We start from the raw sequence: 27,144 nt of genomic DNA on the forward strand, positions 1-27,144 counted from the left end.
TCCCACTGTTCCTCCAGCCAAAGCTATGTCCTGGTCTGAGACACAAATAGAAATAGGTAATGATTGGGGCGCCTGCGTGGCTCAGTCGACTAAGTGTCTGATTCTTGATTTTGACTCAGGTCATGATCTCTCGTGGGATCAAGCCCTGTGTTGGACTCTGAGATGGGCATGGAACCTGCTTGGGATTCTCTCCCACCCCCCACACCTCTTCCTCTGTCTCCCTCCCTCCCTCTGCCTCTTTCCCCAGCTTGTACTTTCTTTCTCTCTAAAGTAAAACTAAAAAAAAAGAAAAAAGAAAAAAAAAATCGGTAGTGATTAAGAATGTAGACTTTGGAGCCAGAATCCTTGTATTTAATTTCTTTTAATACTTACTTTTTTTGAGAGAGGGAGACAGAGTGCAAGGTGGGAAGGGGCAGAGAGAGAGGGAGACACAGAATCCGAAGCAGGCTCCAGGCTCTGAGCTGTCAGCACAGAGTGGGACCTGGGGCTCAAACCCATGAGTCGTGAGATCATGACCTGAGCCAAAGTTGGACGTTTAACCAGTTGAGCCACCAAGGCGCCCCCAGATTGTTTGAATTTAAATTCCAGCTTCACTACTTACTAACTGTGACTATGGACAATTCACGTCACTTCATCTGTTAGTGGAGATAACAGTATCCAACCTCATAGGGTTGTTGTAAGGGTATCAGTTAGTATTTGTATCATCTTAGGGCACCTGAGTGGCTTAGTAAGTTGAGTGTCTGACTCTTGATTTCAGCTCAGGTCATGATCCCAGAGTCGAGGCATTGAGCCCTGCATCGGGTTCTGTGCTGAGTGTGGAGCCTACGTAAGATTCCTCTTTCTTTCCCTCTGCCCCTGTCCCCTGCTCACTCGCTCTCTCTCTCTCTCTCTCTCTCAAAATAAATTAAGTAAAAGTATGTATCATCTTTAGAAATGTTTAGCACATAGAAAACTCTTACTGCCTACAAAAATTTAATCTCTTCATCAGACATTTAACATATATCATTTAAGCACCTGCCAGACTCTCAAGTAGTCATTGAGGACTTAGCAGTAAACAGGACAAAATTGCAGCCTTCAGGGAGCTTATGCTCTAGTGGAAAATGCAGAGACGTACACTGCAGTGTGATAAATGTATGACAGGTGTGAGTTCAGGATGCACTAAAGGCCTTATCTTACGGAGTCGGGAAGCTGCAAGGAAGATGTCACATGTAAGCTGAGATTTGAAGGAGGAAAAGGAATTTGCCTGTTGAAATGGGTGGTAAGACAAGGGTAGAAAGTGCGGCTCGATGATGAGCACTAAACTGCAGTTGTAAGAGAGTGGCTCAAGCTGAGACTGAACAGGAAAGCAAGAACTGTGTGCGGTTTGGAAGGCACTCAGGATGAGTCTTCTCAAGTCCTACTGCCTTTCAGCATCTTCACAGACTGCCTCAGCCACTTGTTCTCATTCTTCAGGCTTTCTGTAGTGATTTGACTATAGAGTGTAGGTTTTGCATTGAGAAGAAATTGCATTAAAATAGTTTGGGGAGGTTTGTTTGGGGAAGAAGTAGAGATGGGGGGTGGGGACCAAAGCCTGACATGAATTAGGTTTAAAATTTTGGACTTTTTCCTATGGATGAGTAGAAAACACAAGATATTTAGGATGGGTTCTCTTAGAAAAGGAAAATTCAGAGAGAGTAAGTGCACATGCAAGTTTCTGGAAACTGGGAGATCTATTAAAGATAAAACTTTGAAGGGAAAGCGACGAAACTGAAAGAAGGTAAGCTCCAGATCATAAAATGGAGACTAAGGTGTTTAGACCTTTTTCAGTAAGTAGTTGGAAGTCCTTGATGGATTCCATAAGAGAAGGAATTGGATAACGTTTGCATGTTAGAAGCGAATTTAGCAATTGAAAGAGTAAACTTGAGGGGACCAAGTTTAGAGGCAAGCTAACCAGTTAGGAGCTGCAGTAGTCCAGGTAAAAGGTGACAAACCTAGCAAAGAGCAATAGCAAGAAGAGAAGGAAAAGAGGGGATAAACTTGACAAATATTATTGGAGTCAAAATTGGCTGGACTTGGAGATTTATCAAATGTGGTGAGGGTCTCATAGGAAGTATGAAGAGTCCAAAAAGATTGTCAGAATTCTGGCTAGATACAGGAGCAGTAACAGGAGAGGAGGAAGATTAGTAATAAAATATTGAAAAATCAAGTTCAAGGTGCCTCTGAGACTTGGCCATGGATGTGTACATTGACTGATTAAGGGAAATCCAGGTGTGGTGTCTGTGGACATGGAGTCATTGACACACAGGTGGTGGGGGCTAAAGCGGTAGAAGTGGATGATTATGCAGATAGCAGCTGTTTTCTGGGTGCTAAGCACCATCCTGAATGCTTTACATACATTGTTTCATTTAATTCTTTAAAAAAAAATTTTTAATGTTTGTTTATTTTTGACAGAGAGAGAGAGACAGAGCATGAGTGGGGGAGGGGCAGAGAGAGACAGAGACACAGGATCTGAAGCAGACTCCAGGCTCTTAGCCGTCAGCACAGAGCCTGACACAGGGTTCAAACTCACAAACTGTGACATCATTACCTTAGCTGAAGTTGGTTGATAACCAACTGAGCCACCCAGGTGCCTTCATTTAATTCTTATAACTCTATGAAGCTGTCATTTTACAAAGAAAAAGAAAATATAATATAGGAGAGTTAAGTAGTGTAAGAAACCCCAAAGCTAATAAGTGACAGATCAGGAATGGAACAAACTATCGGACTTGAAACTTGAAATCTTAAAACATTACGCCATGGGTGAATGGAGTGCTCAGGAGAGGACCCTGGGGAGCTTCAGCATTTAAAGGAGGATGGTCACGGGCGGAGCAGCCGGTCTACGCATGTATGTAGATGTGTATGTATACGGAGAAGGAACCAGAGAGGTAGGGATACCAGGAAAGTGTCTGTGACAGAAACCGAAGGAGGAATTACCTTAAGGGACTATTCTGTGTGCCAGAAGCCACAAAGAAGTGACATTTAAAATTTTTCATTGGGCTTAATAATTTGGAATTTACTGGTAACCTTGGGAATTGCTGTTTGAGTGGAGTGGTGGCAGCATAAATGAGAGCATACTTTATATAAATTTCCATCTAATGACTTCTGCTTTCTCTGTGAGAAGGAATGTGATGAGACAAGGGGCTTGACAAGAGTGGTAAAAATTTGAAATCACTCTTACAGCGGATGAGAGAGGATGCTGATTAAGAACATGTGGAAGAACTGTAGCATCGTGTCAAGGACCAGTTGAAGGAGACTAGATTTATATCGTTTCAGTCCTCCTAGGGGTATGATTTTTCTTGAGCACAACAGGAGCAGAAATAAAGGTGTAGTAAAAGTATTTAGTTAGGTTGATCCAGATTTAGGATTTTGTTGAATGCATATACTAGAAAGGCTAAATTAGGGGAGAGGAGGAAAAGAAAATGACGGTTTTGATAAAAGAATGGTTTAAATAATCAAAGACTGTGGAATTGATAGAGAAAAAAATTGAGTTAAAAAAGTGACTGTAAAGTTAGAGAAAATACAGAAGGAACTTAGATCTTGATGAAGTTGATGAACAGATAGAAGGGGAGCCTGAGGGGCGCCTGGGTGGCTCAGTCAGGGTTGAGTGTCCAACTTCTGCTCGGGTCATGATCTCGGGTCATGATCTTGGGTCATGATCTTGCCTTCCATGAGTTCGAGCCCTGCACTGGGCTCTGTGCTGACAGCTCGGAGCCTGGAGCCTGCTTCAGATTCTGTGTCTCCCTCTCGCTCTGACCCTCCCCTGTTCACGCTGTCTGTCTGTCTGTCTCTCTCTCTCAGAAATAAATAAAACATTAAAAAAAAAAAGAGTCTATCTACAGTAATAACGTAGAGAAGGTTAGGCGGTTTGCCTGTGGTCACCATCTGGATGGTTCTAAAGCCCATACTCTTTCCATTAAGCCTGGCGTATTTGCTGTAGGTTGAACTTCAACAGAGTTTATCTTTCGAAATGTTTGGGAGAACAATATCATGTTGGCTTCTCCATAGATAATGAATTTTTTAGTGCCAAACATCTACAAAGTGAAATGGAAACCTACCCAAGGAGCACCTTGAACAGAAAATTAACCTGAAGTAGTCAAGGGTGTTAGGCACCAATTTCAATAAATTGACCCATTAATTCATTTTCCTGTTTATCTGCTAGACACCCATATAATAGTTTACACAGTGTGAGAACACTATTTGGAATAAGTTGATAATTTGATTTGTTTGGTTTAATTTATTGTCTTTTGTCATTTCTAGCTGCCTATCCCCACCGTTTGAATCTCTTTTACCTTGCTAATGATGTCATCCAGAACTGCAAAAGGAAAAACGCAATCATTTTCCGTGAATCATTCGCTGATGTCCTTCCTGAAGCAGCTGCTCTAGTGAAGTAAGTAAATTGTTACTGAATTTTGAGGTCTAAGCTTAGAAAATTTGGGATTTTAGTTCCCCTTTTTACCTGTTAGTAAGAATTGTTAATAGTTCTACATGCTTGAAGCTCCAAGGATATTTGGCTCAAATGGTTCACATAACTTTCCCACTAATACACACATTTTTCTTTTAAACATTCTTTATTGTCTCTCTTTTTTTTTTAATGTTTTTATTTATTTTTGAGAAAGAGAGAGAGAACAATTGAGGAGGGGCAGAGAGAGAGAGGGAGACAGGATCTGAAGTAGGCTCTCTGCTGACAGCTGAGAGCCTGAAGTGGCACTCAAACTCACAAACCCTGAGATCATGACTTGAGCCAAAGTTGGACACTTAACCAACTGAGCCACCAGGTGCCCTTCTTTCTTTGCTTTTTGAGAGCTTCTTTGTTATTTACTCTCTCTTCTCTCCTACCTTGACCATATATATCGCATGGTCATACTCTGGTTGGTAGTACTTTGCAACTGTTTCTTTGGTTTTCGTATTCTTTTTACACATTTTCTTTCTTCTTTCAGAGTCTTCCTGAAATCTTGCCCCCTCTGTGACATCTGTGTAATTAAAGAGATAAGGAAATATTTATTCCCAACCTCATACTGATTTATTCTATCCTTAGGGAAATTGTATGCAGTGTTTCCCAAAGTGCTTGAATACTTTAACATTTAATCTTACTTTTACTCTGTATTAATAGTGTTTTCCTGTGTTTCATCCGTATTTGCAAGTAGTTTATTTGGTTTAAGAGACACACATGCCTAATTGGAGGGTAAATAATTATATGGAACAATCCATATAATTTATACACATGTCACCGTACATAAAATAGGGTGCGTGGTTGTCTCAGTATAGTATGTGATTCTTGATCTCCCATAGTTTGCGTGAAAACAGGTTATAAATTCAAAATTGTTATACAAATGTTATTTAAAAGTCACGGTAACCAACTTTGCAGGGAAGCAGATTGAATTTTATTATTTCTTTTTACAAAATGAGAAAACTGAAGCCCAAAGTAGTTAAGAAATTGTCTAAAATATGGCACAAAAACACTCAGATCAGTGGGACAGAATAGAGAACCCAGAAATGGACCCATAAACGTCTGGCCAACTCATCTTTGACAAAGCAGGAAAGAATATTCAGTGGGAGATAGAGAATCTCTTAAGCAAGTGGTGCTGGGAAAACTGGACCACTTTCTTATACCATACACAAAGATAAACTCAAAATGGATGAAAGACCTAAATGTAAGACAGGAAGCCACCAAAATCCTCAAGGAGAAAGCAGGCAAAAACTTGACTTTGGCCACAGCAGCTTCTTACTCAGCACATCTCTGGAGGCAAGAGAAACCAAAACAAAAATGAACTATTGGGACCTCATCAAAATAAAAAGCTTCTGCACAGTGAAGGAAACGGTAAGCAGCAAAAGGCAGCTGACGGAATGGGAGAAGATATTTGCAAACAACATATCAGATAAAGGGTTATATCCAAAATCTATAAAGAACTTATCAAACTCAGCACCTAAAAAATAAATAATCCAGTGAAGAAATGGAAGACATGAGTAGACACTTCTCCAAAGAAGACATCCAGATGGTCAACAGACACATGAAAAAATCCTCAGCATCACTCATCATCAGGGAAATACAAATCACAACCACACTGAGATACTACCTCACACCTGTCAGAATGTCTAACATTAAAAACTCAGGCCACAACAGAGGTTGGCGATGACACAGAGAAAGAGGATCTCTTTTGCGCTGCTGGAGGAAATGCAAACTGATGCAGCCACTCTGGAAAACAGTATGGAGGTTCCTCAAAAAACTAAAAATAGAACTACCCTACAGCCCAGCAATGGCACTACTAGGTATTTGTTCAAGGGATACAGGTGTGCTGTTTCGAAGGGGCACACGCACCCCAATGTTTATAGCAGCACTATCGACAGTGACCCAAGTATGGAAAGAGCCCAGATGTCCATCAGTGGAGGAATGGATGAAGAAGCTGTCGTATGTATATACAATGGAGTGTTACTCGGCAATCATAAAGAATGAAATCTTGCCATTTGCAACTACGTGGATGGAACTACAGGGTATTATGCTAAACGAAATTAATCAGAGAAAGACGAATATCTTGTGACTTCACTCATATGAGAACTTTAAGATACAAAACAGATGAACATAAGGGAAGGAAAGCAAAAATAATATAAAAACAGGGAGGGGGACAAAACATAAGAGACTCTTAAATATGGAGAACAAACAGAGGGTCATTGGTGGATTTGTGGGGGGGATGGGCTAAATGAGTGAGGGGCATTAAGGAATCTACTGAAATCATTGTTGTGCTATACGCTAACTAACTTGGATGAAAATTTTTAAAAAATAAGTAAAATTCTAAAAAATTACTTCTAGGAAATAAAGATATGTGCCTAGAAATCAAAATAAAGCATGATTTAAAGAAAAAAAACAGAGAGGGAGATGAAACATAAGAGAACATATGGAGAACAAACAGAGGGTTGCTGGAGGGATTGTGGGAGGGGAGATGGGCTAAATGGGTGAGGAGCTTAAGTAATCTATTCCTGAAATCATTGTTGCATCATATGCTGGCTAGGATATAAATTGTAAATTATAAAAAATTAAAATTTGAAATAGGATGGAGTTCTAATATGTGCTACAATGTGGATGAACTTTGAAAACATACTGAAATAAGCCAGACACAAAAGGACAGATGTATAATTGCACTTATTGTAACATATCTAAGGGCACCTGGATGGCTTAGTCAGTTAAGAGAGTTGTGGACGTTGATTGTACAACAGTGTGAATGTCCTTGACACTACTGAACTGCACACTTAAAATGGTTAAGATGAAGGGCACCTGGGTAGCTCAGTTGGTTAAGCGTTCGACTTCGGCTCAGGTTAAGTATCTGACTTGGATCCGTTGTCCCCACCCCCTCTTTGCCCCTCCTCAACTTGTGTGCATGTGTGTGCTCTCTCTCTTAGAAATACACATTAAAGGGGCGCCTGGGTGGCTTAGTCGGTTAAGCGTCCGACTTTCGCTTAGGTCATGATCTCGCGGTTCGTGTTCAAGCCCTGCGTCGGGCTCTGTGCTGACTGCCAGCTCAGAGCCTGGAGCCTATTTCAGTCTGTGACTCCCTCTCTCTGACCCTCCCCTGCTCACGCTGTCTGTCTGTCTGTCTGTCTGTCTCTCTCTCTCCTGGAAATAAATAAAACATTAAAAAAAAAAAAAAGAAACACACATTAAAAAAAAAACATATCTAGAATAAGCATATCCATGGCGACAATAAAGATAAGTTGTTAGGAGCTGGGGGGAAGGAGTAACGGGGAATTAATTGTTTAATAGGTACAGAGTTTCTGATTTTTTGTTTTTTGTTTTTTCCTTAATGTTTATTTTGAGAGAGAGAAAGCATGAGCAGGGGAGAGGCAGAGAGAAAAAGGGGGAGAGAGAGAGAGAGAGAGAGAGAGAATCCCAGGCAGACTCGGTGCTATCAGGCTGTCATCACAGCACCTGAGGTGGGACTTGATTTTACAAACCGTGATATGACCTGAGCCGAAATCAAAAGTTGGACACTCAGCCACTGAGCCACCCAGGTGCCCTTAGAGTTTTTGTTTAGGATGATGAAAAATTTTGGAAATAGATAGTGCTGGTGGTTGTACAACATTGTGAATATAATTAATGCCACTGAGTTACACATTTAAAAAATGGCTAAAACGGCAAGTTTTATTTTACCACAATAAAACAAAAAACAATGCCAAAGAGAAGACAGAAAGACATCGCATATAAAAGCTTACAATTAGATTGACAACAGACTTCTCAATAGGAACTTTGGATGCAGGTGGCAGTTATGAAAAGCATTTTATAGCATTTATAGATACAAAGGAAAACTACTTCCAAGAACCGTTCAGACCATACAAAAATACTCCCAGAGAAACAAAAGCGAGATAATTTACCATCAACAAACTTCTGAGTCACTTTTAGTCTGAGAAGTTAGTCACAGGAGGGATGGTGAGTCGTACCAGCAATAAAATGTATGTGATATTTAGGAATAGCCTTAATAGGATATGTTGAAACCTTTATGAATAAATTCTATTTGGGAATGTTGAATACAAATTCATAAATATTAATGCTTCGCTACAGTGAGGAATAATGTGTTGATAATTCTTCAGTGTTAATGGAGAATACTTTCTCCAAATTAATATAGCAGCATAATATAATTCAAATTAAAAATACCAACACTTTCTCTCTTTTGGAACTTAGCATTACCCTAAATTTACAACCAAGCGAGAATATAAGAAATGTTGTGAGAGCTATAATGACCCTTGAATGACATGGGTTTGACCTGCTTGGGCCCCCTTATACCTGGATAGTGTTCAGTCAGTAAAGTATATAAATGTCTTTCTCTTCATTATGATTATAACATTCTTTCTAGCTTACTTTATTATTTAAAAAAATTTTTTAACATTTATTTATTTTTTGAGAGACAGAGTATGAGCATGAACATGAGCAGGGGAGGGGCAGAGAGAGAGAGGGAGTCACAGATTCTGAAGCAGGCTCCAGGCTCCGAGCTGTCAACACAAAGTCTGACACAGGGTTTGAACTCATTAACTGCAAGATCATGACCTGAGCTGAAGTCAGATGCTTAACCAACTGAGCCACCCAGGGGCCCCTCTAGCTTACTTTATTATAAGAATACAGTATATAATACATAGAACATACAAAATATGTGTTAATTAACTGTATTTGTTATTGGTAAGGCAACAGTAGGCTTTAGTTAATAAGTTTATGGGGAATCAGAACTTACGTGTGGATTCTTAACTGCAGGGATTTGAGTTTGGCACTCCTAATCTCCCCAACTTGTCCAAGGGTCAACTGTATAATGTAAAAATGGATTAACGGAACAGAATTTGCATCCTATGAAAAGTTTAATAATTGAATATATACTAGGAGAAACACAGTAAATCTAAGGAAAAGAGAAGTTATGATATTGGAACAATTAATGGGAGATCTGTTTAGATTAGAGCGTGACTCTAATACCTAGTAGATTTTAAATGAACTATGTAAATAGGGGCTCCTGGGTGGCTCAGGTCATGATCTCGCGGTCCGTGGGTTCAAGCTCCACGTCAGGCTCTGTGCTCACAGCTCAGAGCCTAGAGCTTGGTTCGGATTGTGTATGTGTGTGTCTCTCTCTCTGCCCCTTCCCCACTTGTGTTCTGTCTCTCTCAAAAATAAACATTAAAATAAAATAAATAAAATAAAATTATGTATTGTGGGGTGCCTGGGTGGCTCAGTTGGTTAAGCGTCTGAGTTTGGCTCAGGTCATAATCTTGTGGTTTGTGGGTTTGTGAGTTTGAACCCTGAATTGGGCTCTGTGCTAACAGCTCAGAGCCTGGAACCTGCTTTGGATTCTATGTCTGCCTCTCCCCCACTTGCACTCTGGATCTCCCTTTCTCTCTCTCAAAAATAAACAAACATGAAAAAAAAATTTTAATAAAAACATAAAATTAGATGTTTTACAGAGTACCTGGGTGGCTCAGTTGGTTGAGCATTCTACTTTTTTTTTCTTATAAATCTTTTTAATGTTTATTTTTGAGAGAGAGAGATACATACACAGAGTGCCAGTTGGGGAGGGGCAGTGAGAAGAGAGAGGAGACACAGAATCTAAAGCAGGCTCCAGACTCTGAGCTGTCAGCACAGAGCCCGTCACGGGGCTCAAACTTAACCAACCATGAGATCGTGACCTGAGCTGAATGAAGTCAGAGGCCGCTCAACTGAACCACCCAGACACCCCAAGCATCCTACTCTTAAGTTTAGCTCAGATCATGATCTTGCAGTTTGTGGGTTCGAGCCCTGCATCAGACTCTGCCCTGTTTGAGTTTTTCTGTCTCTCTGCCCCTCCCCACCTCAAAATAAACTTAAAAAAATACTAGAAAATTGTTTTAAAATGTAACTTAAAAATTAAAGTGCAGAATGGGGAAAATTATTTGTAATGTTGGCAAAATAATTAATATTTTATATATAAGACTTATTTAATCCTTAGATAAACACTAAAATGCTAGTGAGCAGATAGACACAGTTCACAAGAGAAAATATTACCTCATTCTCTTGGTCAGTCTTAGTGTTATTAAAGGTGGAATATCCAGACCTGTGTATGTCCTGATAGGATGCAGTATAGAGTATGTAGTGTCATTAGTTAAGTATTCACTCCCCCAGATTTAAGCATGTATATCATGCAAATAATTTTCATCTAGAAGAAATTCAGGCATTAGTGGGACAAGTTACATGACAACAAGAGAAGCAAATAAATAAAGCCAGAGTGTGGAATGTTCTGCACAGCTGACCCCTGGTCCACAGCATCACTGAATGGCATCGGAATAATACTGAGAACGATGTAATCTAATTGCTCTAGATTAAAAGAGATTTAAGAGGGGCGCCTGGGTGGCTTAGTTGGTTAAGCGTCCGACTTTCGCTTAGGTCATGATCTCACGGTTCGTGGGTTCAAGCCCCGCATCGGGCTCTGTGCTGACTGCCAGCTCAGAGCCTGGAGCCTGTTTCAGTCTGTGACTCCCTCTCTCTCTGACCCTCCCCTACTCATGCTGTCTCTCTCCTAGAAATAAATAAAACATTAAAAAAAAAAAAAAAAAGAATGGCATTACCTTTAAAAAAAATAAAAATAAAAGAGATTTAAGAGACATAAGCAAATGCAATGTGTTGACCTTCTTTGGATCCCAATTCAAACAAACCAACCATAAATGGACATTTTTAAAACATTTAAGGAAATTTGCTTATAGAACAAATGTAGATGATACCAGTGAACTATTGTTAATTTTATCAGGCATGGTGGTAGCCCTGTTGTTGTATAACAAAATTTTAGAATTTTTAGAGCAGGGGCAAAAGGACACAGTAGCTGGGATTTGCTGTAAAATACAGGAAAACCTTGGATTGTGAGTAACGTGTTTTGTGAGTGTTCCTCAAGATAAGCAAACATTTCTAATGAATTTTAACTTGATAAATGAGCGATGTCTTGCAATATGAATAGTACGTGATGCTGAATGTCACATGATCACAGCTGAGCTAATGGTTCTTGAAATTCATGTTGCTGTACAAGTGCTTTGGTTTACAAGCATGTTTCCAGAATGAACCATACTGGCAAACCAAAGTCTTACTGTATTTCAACAAAGTGGTACCTGCCTGGTTATTGATGGAGCATGTGACTCTTGATCTCGGGGTTACGAGTTCGAGCCCAACATTGGGTGTAGAGATTACTTAACAGTAAAATCTTGGGGTGCCTGGGTGTCTCAGTCAGTTAAGCCTCCGACTCTTGATTTCAGCTAAGGTCAGCATCTCACGGTTAGGGACACCTGGGTGGCTCAGTCCATTAAGCATCTGACTTCAGCTCAGGTCATGATCTCACGGTTCGTGGTTCAAGCCCCGCGTCGGGCTCTGTGCTGACCGCTAGCTCAGAGCCTGGAGCCTGCTTCAGATTCTGTGTCTCCCTCTCTCTCTGACCCTCCCCTGCTCACGCTGTCTCTCTCTCTCTCTCTCTCAGAAATAAATAAAACATTAAAAAAATTAAAAAAAAAAAAGATCTCATGGTTAGTTAGATCGAGCCCCATGTCTGGCTCCCTGCCGAGTGTAGAGCCTGCTTAAGATTCTCTCTCTCCCTTTCCCCCTCTCGCCCACTCATGCATGCTCTTTCTCTTTCTCTAAAATAAAAAATAAATAAATAAGCCTTCAGTTTGGGGCATGTGGGTGGCTCAGTCTGTTAAGCATTCAACTTTAGCCCAAGTCATGATCTCACAGTTCGTGTATTCGAGCTCTGCGTTGGTCTCTGTGCTGTCGGTTCAGAGCCTAGAGCCTGTCTCAGATTCTTTGTCTTCCTCTTTCTCTCTTTACTCCTCCCCTGCCTGTGTTTGCTTGCTCACTCTCTCTCTCACACACTCTCAAAAATAAATAAACTTTAAAAAATCTTCAGTTTGAAAAAAGAAGGAAAAAAATAGTAGAACAGAGAAAAGATAGATGAAGAAAATGAGGCAAAATCTTGATAATTTTTTTGGATCTTGGGTGATTCTACTTTTAAGTATAATGAAATTTTTGAGAGTAAAAAAATTTTTAAGAAGGGGGAAATGGTTAAATTTAGATTGAATTACAAAAACAAATTGAAGTGAGTCCAACCATTGCTGCAGAAGTTTGGTGGAACAATATATTTATACTGGTGATTGGAGTGTATATTGGTACAACCTTCTTAGAAAAAACATTTTGGCATTGTTAAGGAGAAAAACTTTGATCAAAAAATACTTATTGTATATTAATTATAGTAACAAATCTAGTAGTAACAAATCTAGAAATAACCCTAAGTATACATAACAGTAGGGAGGTGATAAATTTTGGAACAGTTACATGATAGAGTATAGTCCTTATAAAAGTAATTTTTAAGGGCGCCTGGGTGGCTCAGTCGGTTGAGTGTCCAACTTCATCTCAGGTTATGATCTCATGGTCCATGGGTTCGATCGCTGCATCAGGCTCTGTGCTGACAGCTCAAAGCCTGGAGCCTGCTTCAGATTCTGTGTTTCCCTCTATCTCTGCCCTTCCTCTGTACTTGCTCTCTCTCTCCCTGTCTCAAAAATAAACATAAAAAATTATGGGGCGCCTGGGTGGCTTAGTCGGTTAAGTGTCCGACTTTCGCTTAGGTCATGATCTCGCGGTTCGTGGGTTCGGGCCCCGCGTCGGGCTCTGTGCTGACTGCCAGCTCAGAGCCTGGAGCCTGTTTCAGTCTGTGACTCCCTCTCTCTCTGACCCTCCCCTGCTCACGCTGTCTCTCTCTCTCTCTCTCCTAGAAATAAATAAAAACCTTAAAAAAAAAATAAATAAACATAAAAAATTAAAAAGTAATTTTTTAAAGAATTGATTGGAACATTGGGAAATGCTTGTTTTGTTAAACGAAAAGAACAGAATACAGTTATGCACACACACACGATATAAAATTGGTTTAATATACAGTAGTAGCATCCATAGGGGAAACAAAGACTAAAAGATAGTAATACTGAAGTTGGTAGACTGTAAGTCTCCATTGGTGAAAATGAGTCAAGTTTTTCTTTATACTTTCCCATAATTTTTCCAGTGTTATGTATACATATACTATGTATAGTATAATGTATATATTATATATAATATATATAATAGTGTTTATAATATATAACATACTTCTATACTATATACTACTATAAATATTACTTATTACTGTATAAATATTATATGTGCTTATATATATGTTTATATATATGAGAAGAAGATTATCAGCATGAAAAATAAGAAATGAAAATAGCATGTCCTGATTCATAAATCTGTAGAAACTACTATTTTCTAGAAGTTTAATACAATTTTCTCTTTCCTATACATGCTGTCATTTGGTTATAAAGTCTTTTGTGAACACAGATTTGTAGAGTCTTCTGCTTGAATCGCTCAGTTTTTTATTTTCAGTCTCCATGTGGGTTGGTGGATTCACCTGGGAGAGGTTAAGTTCCCATTTTGTCTTTTTGTTTGTTTTGCATTGTTTTTCTTTATTTACAGTTTCAAGGTAAGACACGATTTTAAATTTTCCTTCCTGATAACTATTTAATTTTTGCTTCCTAGTAATCAAATACTTTTACTTTAACAGTTTTCCTCCTTAAAGTAAGATAACCACCTGACGCAGAACTCCTATCTGTAAAGCAAACAGAAAAGTGATATTCCTCTCCTCCCTCGTTCTAGATGTTTCCTTGTGGTATAAGGTTATAGCTTTTGGAAAACTGTTACCGTACATGATTGATTCATGATTATTTTCAACTGTACCTTTAAGAAAAAGCACATTTTAGGGGCCCTTCGGTGGCTCAGTCAGTTAAGCATCTGACTTGAGCTCAGATGATGAGCTCACAGTTGGTGAGTTCGAGTCCCATGTTGGGCTCTGTGCTGATAGCTCGGAGCCTGGAGCCTGCTTCGGATTCTGTGTCTCCCTCTCTCTCTCTGCCCCTCCCCTGTTCATGCTCTGTCTCACTCTCAAAAATAAAAATAAACATTAATTTTAAAAAATAAATAAAAGAAAAAGAAAAAGTGCACTTTATAGCCAAACACTGTGCTTTCATCCTGTACTAGTATAGCTGGTGTGGGGACCAGATGCTCCCATATTAGGTTTCATTTTATTAAATACACTGTGTCTTTTGGATGCCAGTTACCTCAGTGAGCACACACGGACCAGCCCTCATAACTATATCTGTCAGAAGGCTTAGCGCACTATCCATAGCCTCATAAACGCTATTGGTAAAAAGTATTAAAAAAGAATGTTTACGACCTTAATGTATCAGCTATACTTTTAATTAAAAATTAAGTGTGTCGGGGGACCTGGGTGGTTCAGTTGGTCAACTGTCCGACTTCAGCTCGGGTCATGATTTCATGTAAGCCCCATATCAGGCTCTGTACTGACAGCTCAGAGCCTGGAGCCTGCTTCAGATTCTGTGTCTCCTCTCTCTTCTCCTCCTCTGCTCACACTGTCCTCTCTCTCTCTCTCTCCCCCCCCCAAAATAAATAAACATTTAAAAACATTTTTTTAAATAAAGTGTGTCAATTGTACTTCAATTTTTAAAAATTAAAAATTTTTTGAAAGAGTACTTAAGATTTTAGTCCTACTAGACACTGTATGAATAAAAAGTTTTTTAAAATTTTTTTAGAGAACTTACGAGCAGGGGAGAGGGTTGGGGGGAGAGAGAAAGAGAGAGAATATCTTGAACAGGCTCCATGCTCAGCGGGGTGTTAATGCAGGGCTCAATCCCACAGCCCTGGGATCACTACCCCAGCCAGAATCAAGAGTCAGACACTCAACCAACCAAGCCACCCAGACGCCCCCACCCCCCAAAAATCTTAAACATCAGAAGACATTTGGAAAATAATTTCCAGATTTTTGGTTTGAGATATAAATTCACAGTTTTACATTCCTCTGTCACTTTTTCTTCTCAGGGATCCATCTGTGTCTAAGTCTATAGAACGAATCTTCAAAATCTGGGAAGACAGAAATGTGTACCCAGAGGAAATGATAATGGCACTGAGAGAAGCTTTGAGTAAGTGTATTTTCTCTCCTTAAAAAAAGAAAAAGAAATCATTGAGTCTTTAAAATTATATATATTTTATAGATCTAATCCTACTGTTTGACAATGAAAAATAAAGTTTTGGATTGGGCCCTATTTATTTAAAATTAAATACTTACAAAAATCTGTTTGAATTAAAATTTAAATAGAATTGGTTTGGGGAGGGTTGGATTTTGTTTGTATTGACTAGAGAAAGTCACACATATTACCTGATGATGGCTATCTGATCATTTTCCAACGGTTATTTTACTTTGAGCATTCTAAACTATTCATGTTTTTGTGTTTAACAATTACTGGCCTGTCCACTTACTGTTGGAGGATTTTTTTTGACGAGGTTTCAATTTCTAGTAAGCTATTTGATATTAAGCATATATACTGAGCATTCTTCAGTCTCTGTTTTGGTTTACATTTGCAGTAAGTTGTGTACTTATTTTTAAAAAGTTATTTAGTTACAATATTAGATGCATTTACTTGAGTCATTAAATGGAAGTTGGTGATATCTGACACCATGATCATTATTGGACTAGAAATTTGCTTTAAAAATAACAACTTCTACGAAGCTGTTAAATTCTTCATTTGAATGTGTTAACTAGTATTTTTAAGCGTCCTACCCTATTCTTCTCAAAAATCAGTAATTTTATTGATGATAGAAGTCACGTCTATTTGACAGCTTCTTAGATATGGTGGGTGTTTTAATGTTTTTATAAAAATGAAAGACAAAGAAACAACACACAGTCTCGGATTGCCTTTTTTCAATGCTACAACTCTGACACTGAAGTGGACAGACAGAGCAGCTTCCCGTAATGCCAGATTGCAAAAACTGAAATGTTTTCCAGGTACCACTTTCAAAACTCAGAAGCAGCTGAAAGAAAATCTGAACAAACAACCGAATAAGCAGTGGAAGAAATCACAAAGTAAGGAACAAAATCTCAACTAATATAAAATTACCTCCACTTTTTGGAGCAGAAGAAAATGTAGACCATTTGACATCGTACCTGGCATACACCATGGGGAAGCCCGTGTTTCCCAGGCCTGGGAGAGTGACCCAGACTTCTCCTAAACAAGCCATCATGGAGTTACTTCTTTAAAAAAACCAAACCAAAACAAAAAACCCTTCTTTTAAGCAAAGGAAATGCAGAAAAGGGGTTTAAATGAGCAAAGATTCAAAAGTAGTTGGGGGAGTGAAAGAAGAAAAATGCTTGATAGTGGCCAGGCTGACTCTCAGATTGAAAGATACATGAAGGTAGAGGCAGCCATTAAACAGCAGAGCTGAAGAGGAGACTAGGCATTAAGAAGCATATATGTGGGAGCCATGAAATCCTTCAGATTTGGGGACACTGCCAGATTAGACCTGGGCCTCAAATCGTGGCCAGAAGCCCATTCTCTAACAGGAGCTCCTGCTGTGTTTGTCGTGTTTACCCAGCATGAGATCCAGGGAGTATTGCATGTGATAGGCTGCTGTGGGTCAAGCTGAGGAATATTGAGAAGGACTGGAAGGTGTGGAGGGAACAAGGTAGAAGACAGAATTGGGAGGTAAAACAAGACACGTGGGATGGTGTTATTCCAGCAAGCATGTGATACTCCTCTTGATGCAGGGAGTCCTCTGACATCCTTTTGGTCGTAAGTTGCATGCTTAGGAACAACAAGAGTCATCATGTCAGCCAAAGTTGAACCACAATGGTAATGGACTTAGAACTTTCCCTGCCTGATTTTGCTGTGAATTGAGTCAGCAGAAAAAGAAATCCAAAGTTTAAATCGTAGGAATAGAGTTGATGTTTGTAAGTAATTTTCTTCAGCCAGTGCTCAGGATTAATTGGAAGTCCCGCTCTTGAACACTCCTGATTGGAAGTATTGAGATCCTCTTACACTCAGACTAGGAAAAAAGGTACTTCATGTATCTCAGAATCTAAGGCTTTATGATTTAAAGGGTTTGTTGGAGGTAAGTAGGTTAGACATATCTAAATAGTATATTTTTTGGGGCACCTGGATGGCTGAGTCAGTTAAGCGTCCAACTTTAGCTCAGGTCATGATTTCGCGGTTCATGAGTTCAAGTCCCACATCGAGCTCGCTGCTGTCAACACAGAGCCTGCTTTGGATCCTCTGTTCCTCTGCCCCTGATCTGCCCCTCCCCTGCTTGTGTTCTTTCTCTCAAAATAAACATCTTAAAAATAAATAAATAATACATTTTGATATTGGCCATGCGTGGAAGTGTTTAAATTTCATGTTTGAGGAATATGAATATTCAAGGAATATGAAATATTATAGGAATACTTACTAGGAATTATGTTATTACTTAAATATGCATATTTGACATATGTTCATAAGTACACCCTTAATTACAAACTTGAAAATTTTCCTCAACTTTTTGTGTCTGTATTCTTAATGACCTTTTGTTTAATTCAACAGCATCCACGAATCCAAAGGCTGCTCTCAAGTCTAAGATAGTTGCAGAATTTCGAGTAAGTTAAAGAATTCATTTAATGTGCCAAAGCTTTATTCACCCCATATAGTCCAGTAAAATTTATTTTTATTCAGTTGTACATCAATTATATTTTAAACAAGTTTGAACTATTCTGAAGGAATCTCGATTGCGATCAGATTTCTTGGAGTTTTATGTGTTGCCCTAATGGAAGAATTAACCTTCTTCCAGAATATCTATTACCAAGCAAGTTCTGTACCAAGGCCCCCGACAAGGGCTTCATCCTTTGGGGAAGCACGACTAAGTTAGAACTTGCTTAGAGTTAACTATATTTATCTAATTAAAATTTAAAGAAGATATAAATGGACCTTTGACTTAGTCTTAACCTTGTATGCATCAATTAGCTTTGAATGATCAAGGAAAGGATCTTTTAAAGTATATAACTAAAAATGTGGGTTTGGTATGAATATTGGTTCTCTCGGTTTTGTTAGGTTTTAGACATGTTTTATGTTAATGGGAAAGGATTGAGTAAATGAGTGATTTGACACATGAGATCTGGCTCTGCTCTGTCCTCAGTCCCAGGCCCTCATTGAAGAGCTGTTGCTGTACAAGCGCTCAGAAGATCAGATCGAATTGAAGGAAAAACAGCTATCAACAATGAGGGTGGATGTGTGCAGTACGGAAACTCTCAAGTGTTTAAAAGGTAATGCTTACATCTTTTTAAGTAGAATACCTCATATTTTGTTCCCAGATCTGCTATTTTTCAATGATCAGACTGACCTCTCCCCTAAAGAGAACCTTAGATTTTGGACAACAGTTGTGGCACTTCTGATTTTCCAGGTAGTGACTTCATGCATATAAATTTCACAAGTAAAGTTCTGTCCTTCACATTGTATACCTCAAACTTACACCGTGTTGTATGTTAATTGTATCTCTCAATAAATCTAAAAAGAATAATAAAAACAATTTTGTCCTTTTCCTCACTTCTAGTGCTTTCTTGCTGTATTGGGTTATATATAGACAAATGTATTCCACACATGTGACAATGTGGTTTGGGTATATTCTTTACTATTTAAAGTTTAGTCTAGAGAGAGAGCACGAGCTGGGGAGAGGGTCAGAAGGAGGGAGGGAAAGAATCTTAAGTAGGTTCCACATTCAGCACAGAGTCTGACGCGGGACTTGATCCCATGACCCTGCGATCATCACCTGAGCCAAAATCAAGAGTCAGATGCTCAACTGACTGAGCCACCCAGGCGCTCCTGGGTATGTTCTTTAATAAGGTCAGTGCAGTGCTCCATAAAATCTAGTTAGTTGCTTTCTTTTCCTTAGGTTGTAAGCTATATAATCATAAAATAATAATTAAAGGGGCACCCAGAGGACTCAGTCAATTAAGTGTCCGACTTGGGCTCAGGTCATCATCTCACGGCTCATGGGTTCAAGCCCCACATCAGGTTCTGAGCTGACAGCATGGAGCCTGCTTGGGATTCTCTCTCTCCCTGTCTTTCTGCCCCTCCCCAACTCAGGCTTTCTCTCTCTCTCAAAATAAATAAACTTAAATAACATACTAGAATGTAAGTCTCATGAAGGTAGAAATTATCCTTATTTGTTCCTTGCTGTATCCTAGTGCCTATAGCAGTGCCTGCTACATACAGGCATTTGATAAATATTTTTGAAATCATGAGTAAATGGCTGCCAGCTATCATTCTGTGTGCCTGTTTTGTTCTTGCACCATACTTTAAAAAGAATTTTTTTTAACATATCTTTATTTTTGAGAGACAGAGACAGAGTGCAAGTCGGGGAGAGGCAGAGAGAGAGGGAGACACAGAATCTGAAACAGGCTTCAGGCTCTCAGGTGTCAACATAGAGCCTGACGCAGAGCTTGAACTCACGAACCGTGAGATGATGTGAGCTAAAGTCAGATGCTTAACCGACTGAGCCCCCCAGGTGCCCCTTTGCACCATACTTTAAATTTAACGATCATTATCTAATTTAATCCTCACCCAGAAGGTATTAAACAACCCAGAAGCATATTAAAAAGCTCCATTTTGTACACAAGTCTGAGGCTTCATAGAGAGAGAGGTAGCTTGCACAAGTTATACGGTTGGTAAAAAGCAAAGCCAAAATTTCTACCCACATCTGAAGCCATATTCTGGTAGTGTCTGGGAAAGACTTCAGAGAGTTAGTAACCATTTGTAATCACTGTTGTTGAAAAAGCAATTCATGGTTTGTACTCTTCTGATAACAAGTTATCAGGGATCTTCAGATGGGAAAGAAGAATTTTTAGCGTGATACACACAGAGGTCACTTCATTTTGACTTTTCTCAACCTCCATTTGCTCTCATTCCATGGTGAGTCTACGTGAAGAATAGAATAGAGCCTCATTCAGTTACTCCTGATTAGCAGCTCAGCTTCCAGTTTTCGAGGAAAAACAATCAACAGACTTTGGTTTAGCTGAACTTTCTTTTCTTCACCTTAATTACAGGGGCCTTGTGACACACACTCCTCGCTGCACTCGGGCAGGTTCCCATGAATTGTTTTTATAATATGCTTTGTGGGTTTTGTGATTTGGAGAAGCTCCTTTCAGGTGGAACTGAGGCTAAGAATATTACATACTAACACAGCTAAGAACAGATTCACAAATTATGTAAAGAGGGTTTTTCTTCAAAAGATTAATTTTTTTACGTTTTCTGTTTTATGCTGAAACAATTATTTCCTGTTATTTTAGATAAGACAGGTGGAAAGAAGTTCTCCAAAGAATTTGAAGAGGCAAGTTCCAAACTTGAGGAATTTGTGAATGGTTTAGATAAGCAGGTGAAAAATGGGCCCTCGCTAACAGAAGCACTGGAAAATGCTGGAATTTTCTACGAAGCACAATACAAAGAAGTGAAGGTGGTGGCCAATGTAAGTAATAATTAAAGCTAACATGCATCGATTGCTTACCAGAGACCAGCGGCTGTTAACTCTAAGGGTTCTCTGACTCTAGGGGTAAACTTTATTACCTCCAATTCATGGATGAAGTTACTTTTAAAGATTAGTGACCTTGTGCAAAGTGGTAGAGCCAGCAAGTGGAAACGTGTAAATTAAGACCCGGTTCTTTCTGACACTAGAGCTCACAGGTAGCCTAACCATTGAGCTTTACTAAAGCCTAATGTTTTAGCCATTCACAATGCGTGTGCCAAGTTACTGTTATAGGATATAAAATTGGGCAGAAGTATGTACACTTTCTTGTTTTACCACAAAACTGGAGGGAAACATTCTGTTACTACTGGCCTCTGAAAGAAACTTACTTATGCTTATTTTTTTACATGGTTTTAATTGCTACATCTGGTTATAAAAGTGTACAGTAGAGTAGATGCCACCAGTCGCACTTACTAGAAGCTGTCCCTTTTATCTCATTTAGCTCAGTTTTTTTTGATATTTGCCTTCATATTTCTGAATAATATGCCTATATCGTTCTTTCTTGATTTATCCTATTTAAGACATATCTATTAATTTTTTGGCACGACAGATAAGGCTTTTGCTTATATGCCACTTCCTCCTTCTCCCAACAACATTATAAAATTCTTAAAAAAAAAAAAATTATAGGGGCGCCTGGGTGGCTCAGTCGGTTAAGCGTCCGACTTCAGCTCAGGTCATGATCTCACAGTTTGTGGGTTCGGAGCCCCATGTCGGGCTCTGTGCTGACAACTAGCTCGGAGCCTGGAGCCTGCTTCAGATTCTGTGTCTCCCTCTCTCTCTGACCCTTTCCTGCTCACGCTGCCTCTCTCTCTCTCAGAAATAAATAAAAATATTTTTTTAAAAAAATTATAGAACTCATTTATTTTTTTTTTAATTTTTTTATTTTTTAATTTACATCCAAGTTAGTTAGCATAGGATGCAATAATGATTTCAGGAGTAGATTCCAGTGATTCATCCCCTATGTGTAACACCCAGTGCTGATCCCAACAAGTGTCTTCCTTAATGCCCCCAACCCATCTAGCCCATCCCCCCACCCACAGCCACTCCAGCAACCCTGTTCTCTGAATATGAGCCTCTTATGTTGTGTTCCTCTCCCTGTTTTCATATTATTTTTGCTTTCCTTCCCTTATGTTCATCTGTTTTGTATCTTAAATTCCACATATGAGTGAAGTCATTCGATATTTGTCTTTCTCTGACTAATTTCGCTTAGCATAATTAACCTTCTAGTTCCATCCACAGAGTTCCAAATGCAAAATTTCATTCTATATATAAAATTTCATATATATATATGTATACCACAGCTTCTTTATCCATTCCTCCATCAATGGACATTGGGCTCTTTTCATACTTCGGCTGTTGTCGATAGCACTGCTTTGAACATTGGGGTGTCTCTGCCCCTTCGAAACAGCACACCTGTATCCCTTGGATAAATACCTAGTAGTACAATTGGTGGGTCGTAGGGTAGTTCTATTTTTAATTTTTTGAGGAACCTTCAAACTGTTTTCCAGAGCGGCTGCACCAGTTTGAAGTCCCACCAGCAGCGCAAAAGAGATCCTCTTTCTCCGCATCCTCGCCAACATCTGTTATTGCCTAAGTTGTTGATTTTAGTATAGAACTCTTTTAAATCTGTTGATTACCTTCGTAAATGGTAGTACTATATTTACGATTCTTTGACCACTAACTCTAGCCTCTCCACTTTGAAAATGTGGTGATTAACATCCCTCTCCTTTCCCATTAGTTTTCATTCCTTCCTTCAGTTTCCCAACTTCAGTAAACTTGAGTTTTACAATGTTAAGGTTGATAATATTTACATTTCACTCTAATCATAACTGTTACTTCCTTGCTCTAAAGGCTGAAAGTTAATACAGACAAACTTAACAGTACAACTGTGTAAACATTGTTCACGTTGAGGTCTTACAGTAGCTATGGTTATATTAGAGATTTTTAATTTTTTCCTAGAATTTTTTTTGCATTGTTTGCCTTCTCATAGCCTTTTTTTCTCTCTTTCTCTAAATTCTCTTGTCTCATCAAGTATTATCAATTCACATTTTACCCAGAAACCTCCCTACCTGAACTTCTTTCTCCTGCTCCAGTTTTAAGTGGCAAGCTCTCATTTTAGGACTACTCTTCACTGATATTCTTAGTTGAGCACTCTGTTTTATAGATTCCATGTCTTCTTTTTTTTTTTTCCTAATTAAAAAATATTTTAATCTTTATTCATTTTTGAGATAGAGACAGAGCATGCGTGGGGAAGGGGCAGAGAGAGAGGGAGACACAGAATCCAAAGCAGGCTCCAGGCTCTGAGCTGACAGCACAGAGCCCGATGTAGGGCTTGAACTCCCAGACTACAAGATCATGACCTGAGCTGAGGTTGGACACAACTGACTGAGCCATCCAGGCGCCCTTTTTTTAAAAATTTTTAATGTTTAGTTTTGAGAGATAGAGACAGAGTGCAAGCAGGGGAGGGGCAGAGAGAGAGGGAGACACAGAATCTGAAGCAGGCTTCAGGCTCTGAGCTGTTATGTTACCAGAGAGCCCAACGCAGGGCTCAAACCCACCCAGCCCCACCCCACCCCCCATGTCTTCTTTTTTTGGTTTTCTGTCCTGTTTTGGTGGAGCACATTCTCCATTAATTTCCCTAAATGGGAGCTTGTGAGAGAGAAATTTTTTCTGAGTCCTTAGATCTCAAAATGCCTTTATCCTGTTATCACATTATTAGTTTGGCTGTTTGAAAAGCATTTTCCTTCACAGCTTAAAAGGCATTACTCCACTGTATTACTGATACAAAGTTTTTGCAAGATCTTTTGTGGGGCACTATTTTTTCCTGTCCGGAAGCTTTCAGGCCTCCATCCATAGTGTTGTGAAATGTTTACAATGATATAGCTGTATATGAAGTTTTGTTTTTCATTCATTATGGGCTGTTTGAAGGGCTCTTTCAGTGTAAAGATTGGTGTTCTTCATTTGTGAGATAATTTCGTTCTCTTCTAGGTTCTCATGTTTTCTCAACCTTGATCTTTTTGTCTCCTTTCTGGAAGATCTTGAGGTGTTTCCCCTCTAGTTATCTTGGTCTTTCTTTTATGATTCTAGTTTTTGTCAAAAATCAGATAATATCTCTGTCCATTTATATATATATATATTTTTAATATTTTTATTTATTTTTTTATTTCTAGGAGAGAGAGAGAGACAGCGTGAGCAAGGGAGGGTCAGAGAGAGAGGGAGATACAGAAATAGGCTCCAGGCTCTGAGCTGGCAGTCAGCACAGAGCCCGACGTGGGGCTCGAACCCACGAACCACGAGATCATGACTTAAGCGAAAGTCGGACGCCCAACCGACTAAGCCACCCAGGCACCCCTCTGTCCATTTATATTTAAGAATGAAGTATGAAAGGGGCTCCTGGGTGGCTCAGTTGGTTAAGTGCCCATCTCTTGGTTTTGGCTCAGGTCATGGTCTTGAAGTTCGTCAGCTTGAGCCCTACATTGGGCTTTATGCTGACAGTGCAGAGCCTGCTTAAGATCCTTGTTCTCCTATCTACCCATCTCTTCTCATGTTAATGGTCTCTCTCTTCTCAAAATAAGTAATTGAACTTTAAAAAATGAGGTATGAAAAAATTGAGAAGCTTTCTCTACAGAGATATGGATTATTTATTCATGGGTTTAACTAGTAAAGTCTGTAAAGGTGAAGAGTTGGCTGTTACTTGGCAGGAGTTGCCCTAAATGTCAGAAGGTTAGAATTTTTTTTGCCAGGAAATTTTCATTCTTTAATGAGGTCACAATATTTTGCCCAAGTCATAGTGCCTTGGCTGCCAAAAATGGAGATTTCGAGGGAGGTGGTATTGAGTGTTTGGTAGTCACACTTTTAATTAATCATCCTGATTTCAACCCCACTACTCACTCTACCTTTCTGTACTCCTCATTTCCTACATAAAAGCTGCTCAGGGATTCTACAAGTCAGATCAGCTCCGTTCCCCTACCGCACACTCCTAACCTCATTTTTCTCTCCCCTGCCTCATCACTTCTTTCTTACTCTTCCATCCTCCTTCTCTCTTCTAAAAATTTGTAGAAATATTTTTCCCAGCTATCCTTCTAATTATTGGTTTATACCTTTGTATTAAAAAAGTATTTTTTAATGTTTATTTTTGAGAGAGAGACGGGGAGACAGAGCTTGAGCTGGGGAGGGGCAGAGAGAGAGGGAGACACAGGATCTGAAGCAGGCTCCAGGCCCTGAGCTGTCAGCACAGAGTCCAACGCGGAGCTTGAACTCAGTTGAGATCATGACCTGTGCTGAAGTAGGAAGCTTAACTGACTGAGCCACCCAGGAGCCTTACCTTTGTATTTTGTTGTTGTTGTTGTTGTTGTTGTTGTTGTTCTTGTTTTATTTTGAGAGAAAGCAAGAATGCTAGCAAGGGAGGGGCAGAGAGAATTCCAAGCAGGCTCTGCACTGTCAGCACAAAGCCTGACATGGGACTCCATCTCCTTAATTGTAAGATCATGATCTGAGCCAAAATCAAGAGTCCTGTACTTAAGCGACTTAGCCACTCATGTGTCCCCCCTCACCCTTGGTGGTTTGTTTGTTTTGTTTTGTTTTGACTATTCATTTTATAGGAATCCCAGGAGGGAGACGCAGTGACTAGGAGTGGTCAGTTCACCATTTTGACCCAAAAGACAATTCAGTAATTCTTGAATACTGACATATGATCTCTTTTTTAGGAAATCATTTAGTCTGCTTTGGAGGATCGTCAACAAATGAATGGGGGAGGTTTATTCAGCAAGTATTTATTGAGTACACATAATTGCACTTCTGTGTAATAAATGCTATAACAGCTGTAACTGTAAAATGCCATATGAACAGATTGAATAGGTGCTTTAGGTAATTTGGGACTGGGGAAGGAAGATATGGAGAAAAATTTCTCAAAGGAGCTAAACTCTGAAATTACAGTGATTAGTTCAGTGAAAGCCCGTATCCTCTGAAGAGCATATCTGAAAGCATGTGAACATGAGAGTGTGGCAAAATTGGTGGACCTGGGAGTAGTTTCTCATAGCTGGGCATGAATGAAGAAGTGATAGAAACCCTGGAGAATTACTTAGGAACAAGGTTCTGGAAGGTCTGTATTCATTCTGAAGTCTGGGAATTTTACCCTCAAAGCAGTGGAATGCAGTTGTAGAATTTTACTTTTTCTAGTGATGTGGTCAGGTTTGCATTTTAGAATAAGGAGAGGCACCCAGGCGCCCATAAGTGTCTGTCTTTTTTTTTTTCTTTTTAATTTTTTTAAATGTTTTATTTATTTCTGAGAGAGATAGAGAGAGTGTGTAAGCAGGGGAGGGTCAGAGAGAGAGGGAGACACAGAATCTGAAGCCGACTCCAGGCTCTGAGCTAGCTGTCAGCACAGAGCCTGATGCAGGGCTCGAACCCATGAACTGTGAGATCATGACCTGAGCCGAAGTCAGGCATTTAACTAACGGAGTCACCCAGGCACCCCCATAAGTGTGTCTTTTAAAATCAGCATCCGAGGGCCACCTGGGTGGCTCCGTCAGTTAAGCATCCAACCTCGGCTCAGGTTGTGATCTCATGGTTTGTGGGTTCAAGCCCCACATTGGTCTCTGTATGGACAGTGTAGGGTCTAACAATTGTCTTAATTGGAGTGTTTATTGAATTTATTGATATGCTTGAATTTAAGCCTACCATCTTGTACTTTCTACTTGGGTTGTCCTTTGTTTCTTTGTTACACCTTGTTTTTGTTTTTTACTCAAAAATTGTTTTTTAATTTTTTTTAATGTTTATTTATTTTTGAGAGAGAGAGAGTGCGTGAGTGGGTGAGGGGCAGAGAGAGAGGGAGACACAGAATCTGAAACAGGCTCCAGGCTCTGAGCTGCCAGCACAGAACCCAATGCAGGGCTCGAACCCACGGACTGCAATATCATGACCTGAGCCGAAGTCGGATGCTTAACCAACTGAGTCACCCAGGTGCCGCAGAAGTAGACTTTTAAAGAAATCAAGTCTTTTGTATTTATTTACATACTTACCATTTTTGGTGTTCTTCATTCTTTTTTGCAGATCTACTTTTCCATCTGGGATCATTGCCCTTCAGCCTAAAGCCTTTAGCGTTTCTTGTTGTAGATCAGGACTTCCAGTGGTGAATTTTTCAGATTTTGTTTATCTAAAAATATTTTTATTTTTGAGAAGTATTTTCTCTGGGCATAGATTTTTTTTTTTTTTTTTTTTTAACT

General features: G+C 39.4%; 1 protein-coding gene across 5 annotated transcripts in view; it reads left to right on the plus strand.

Annotated features, from left to right (window-relative positions):
• RPRD2 (regulation of nuclear pre-mRNA domain containing 2) overlaps positions 1–27,144 on the plus strand; it is an 89,887-nt gene that overhangs the window by 38,202 nt on the left and 24,541 nt on the right. For 3 of the 5 annotated variants that reach the window (XM_039246238.1, XM_039246240.1, XM_039246241.1), the window contains exons 2-7: positions 4,276–4,405; positions 15,416–15,516; positions 16,380–16,457; positions 17,950–18,002; positions 18,539–18,665; positions 20,688–20,863. In XM_039246238.1, the coding sequence (XP_039102169.1) occupies positions 4,276–4,405; positions 15,416–15,516; positions 16,380–16,457; positions 17,950–18,002; positions 18,539–18,665; positions 20,688–20,863 (665 nt within the window). The remainder of the gene's footprint in view (positions 1–4,275; positions 4,406–15,415; positions 15,517–16,379; positions 16,458–17,949; positions 18,003–18,538; positions 18,666–20,687; positions 20,864–27,144) is intronic. The other 2 variants (XM_039246239.1, XM_039246242.1) reach the window with 1 other exon arrangement.

The sequence above is a fragment of the Hyaena hyaena genome, unplaced genomic scaffold, assembly GCF_003009895.1.
Source record: "Hyaena hyaena isolate Hyena2069 unplaced genomic scaffold, ASM300989v1 scaffold_284, whole genome shotgun sequence".
NCBI lineage: Eukaryota > Metazoa > Chordata > Mammalia > Carnivora > Hyaenidae > Hyaena > Hyaena hyaena.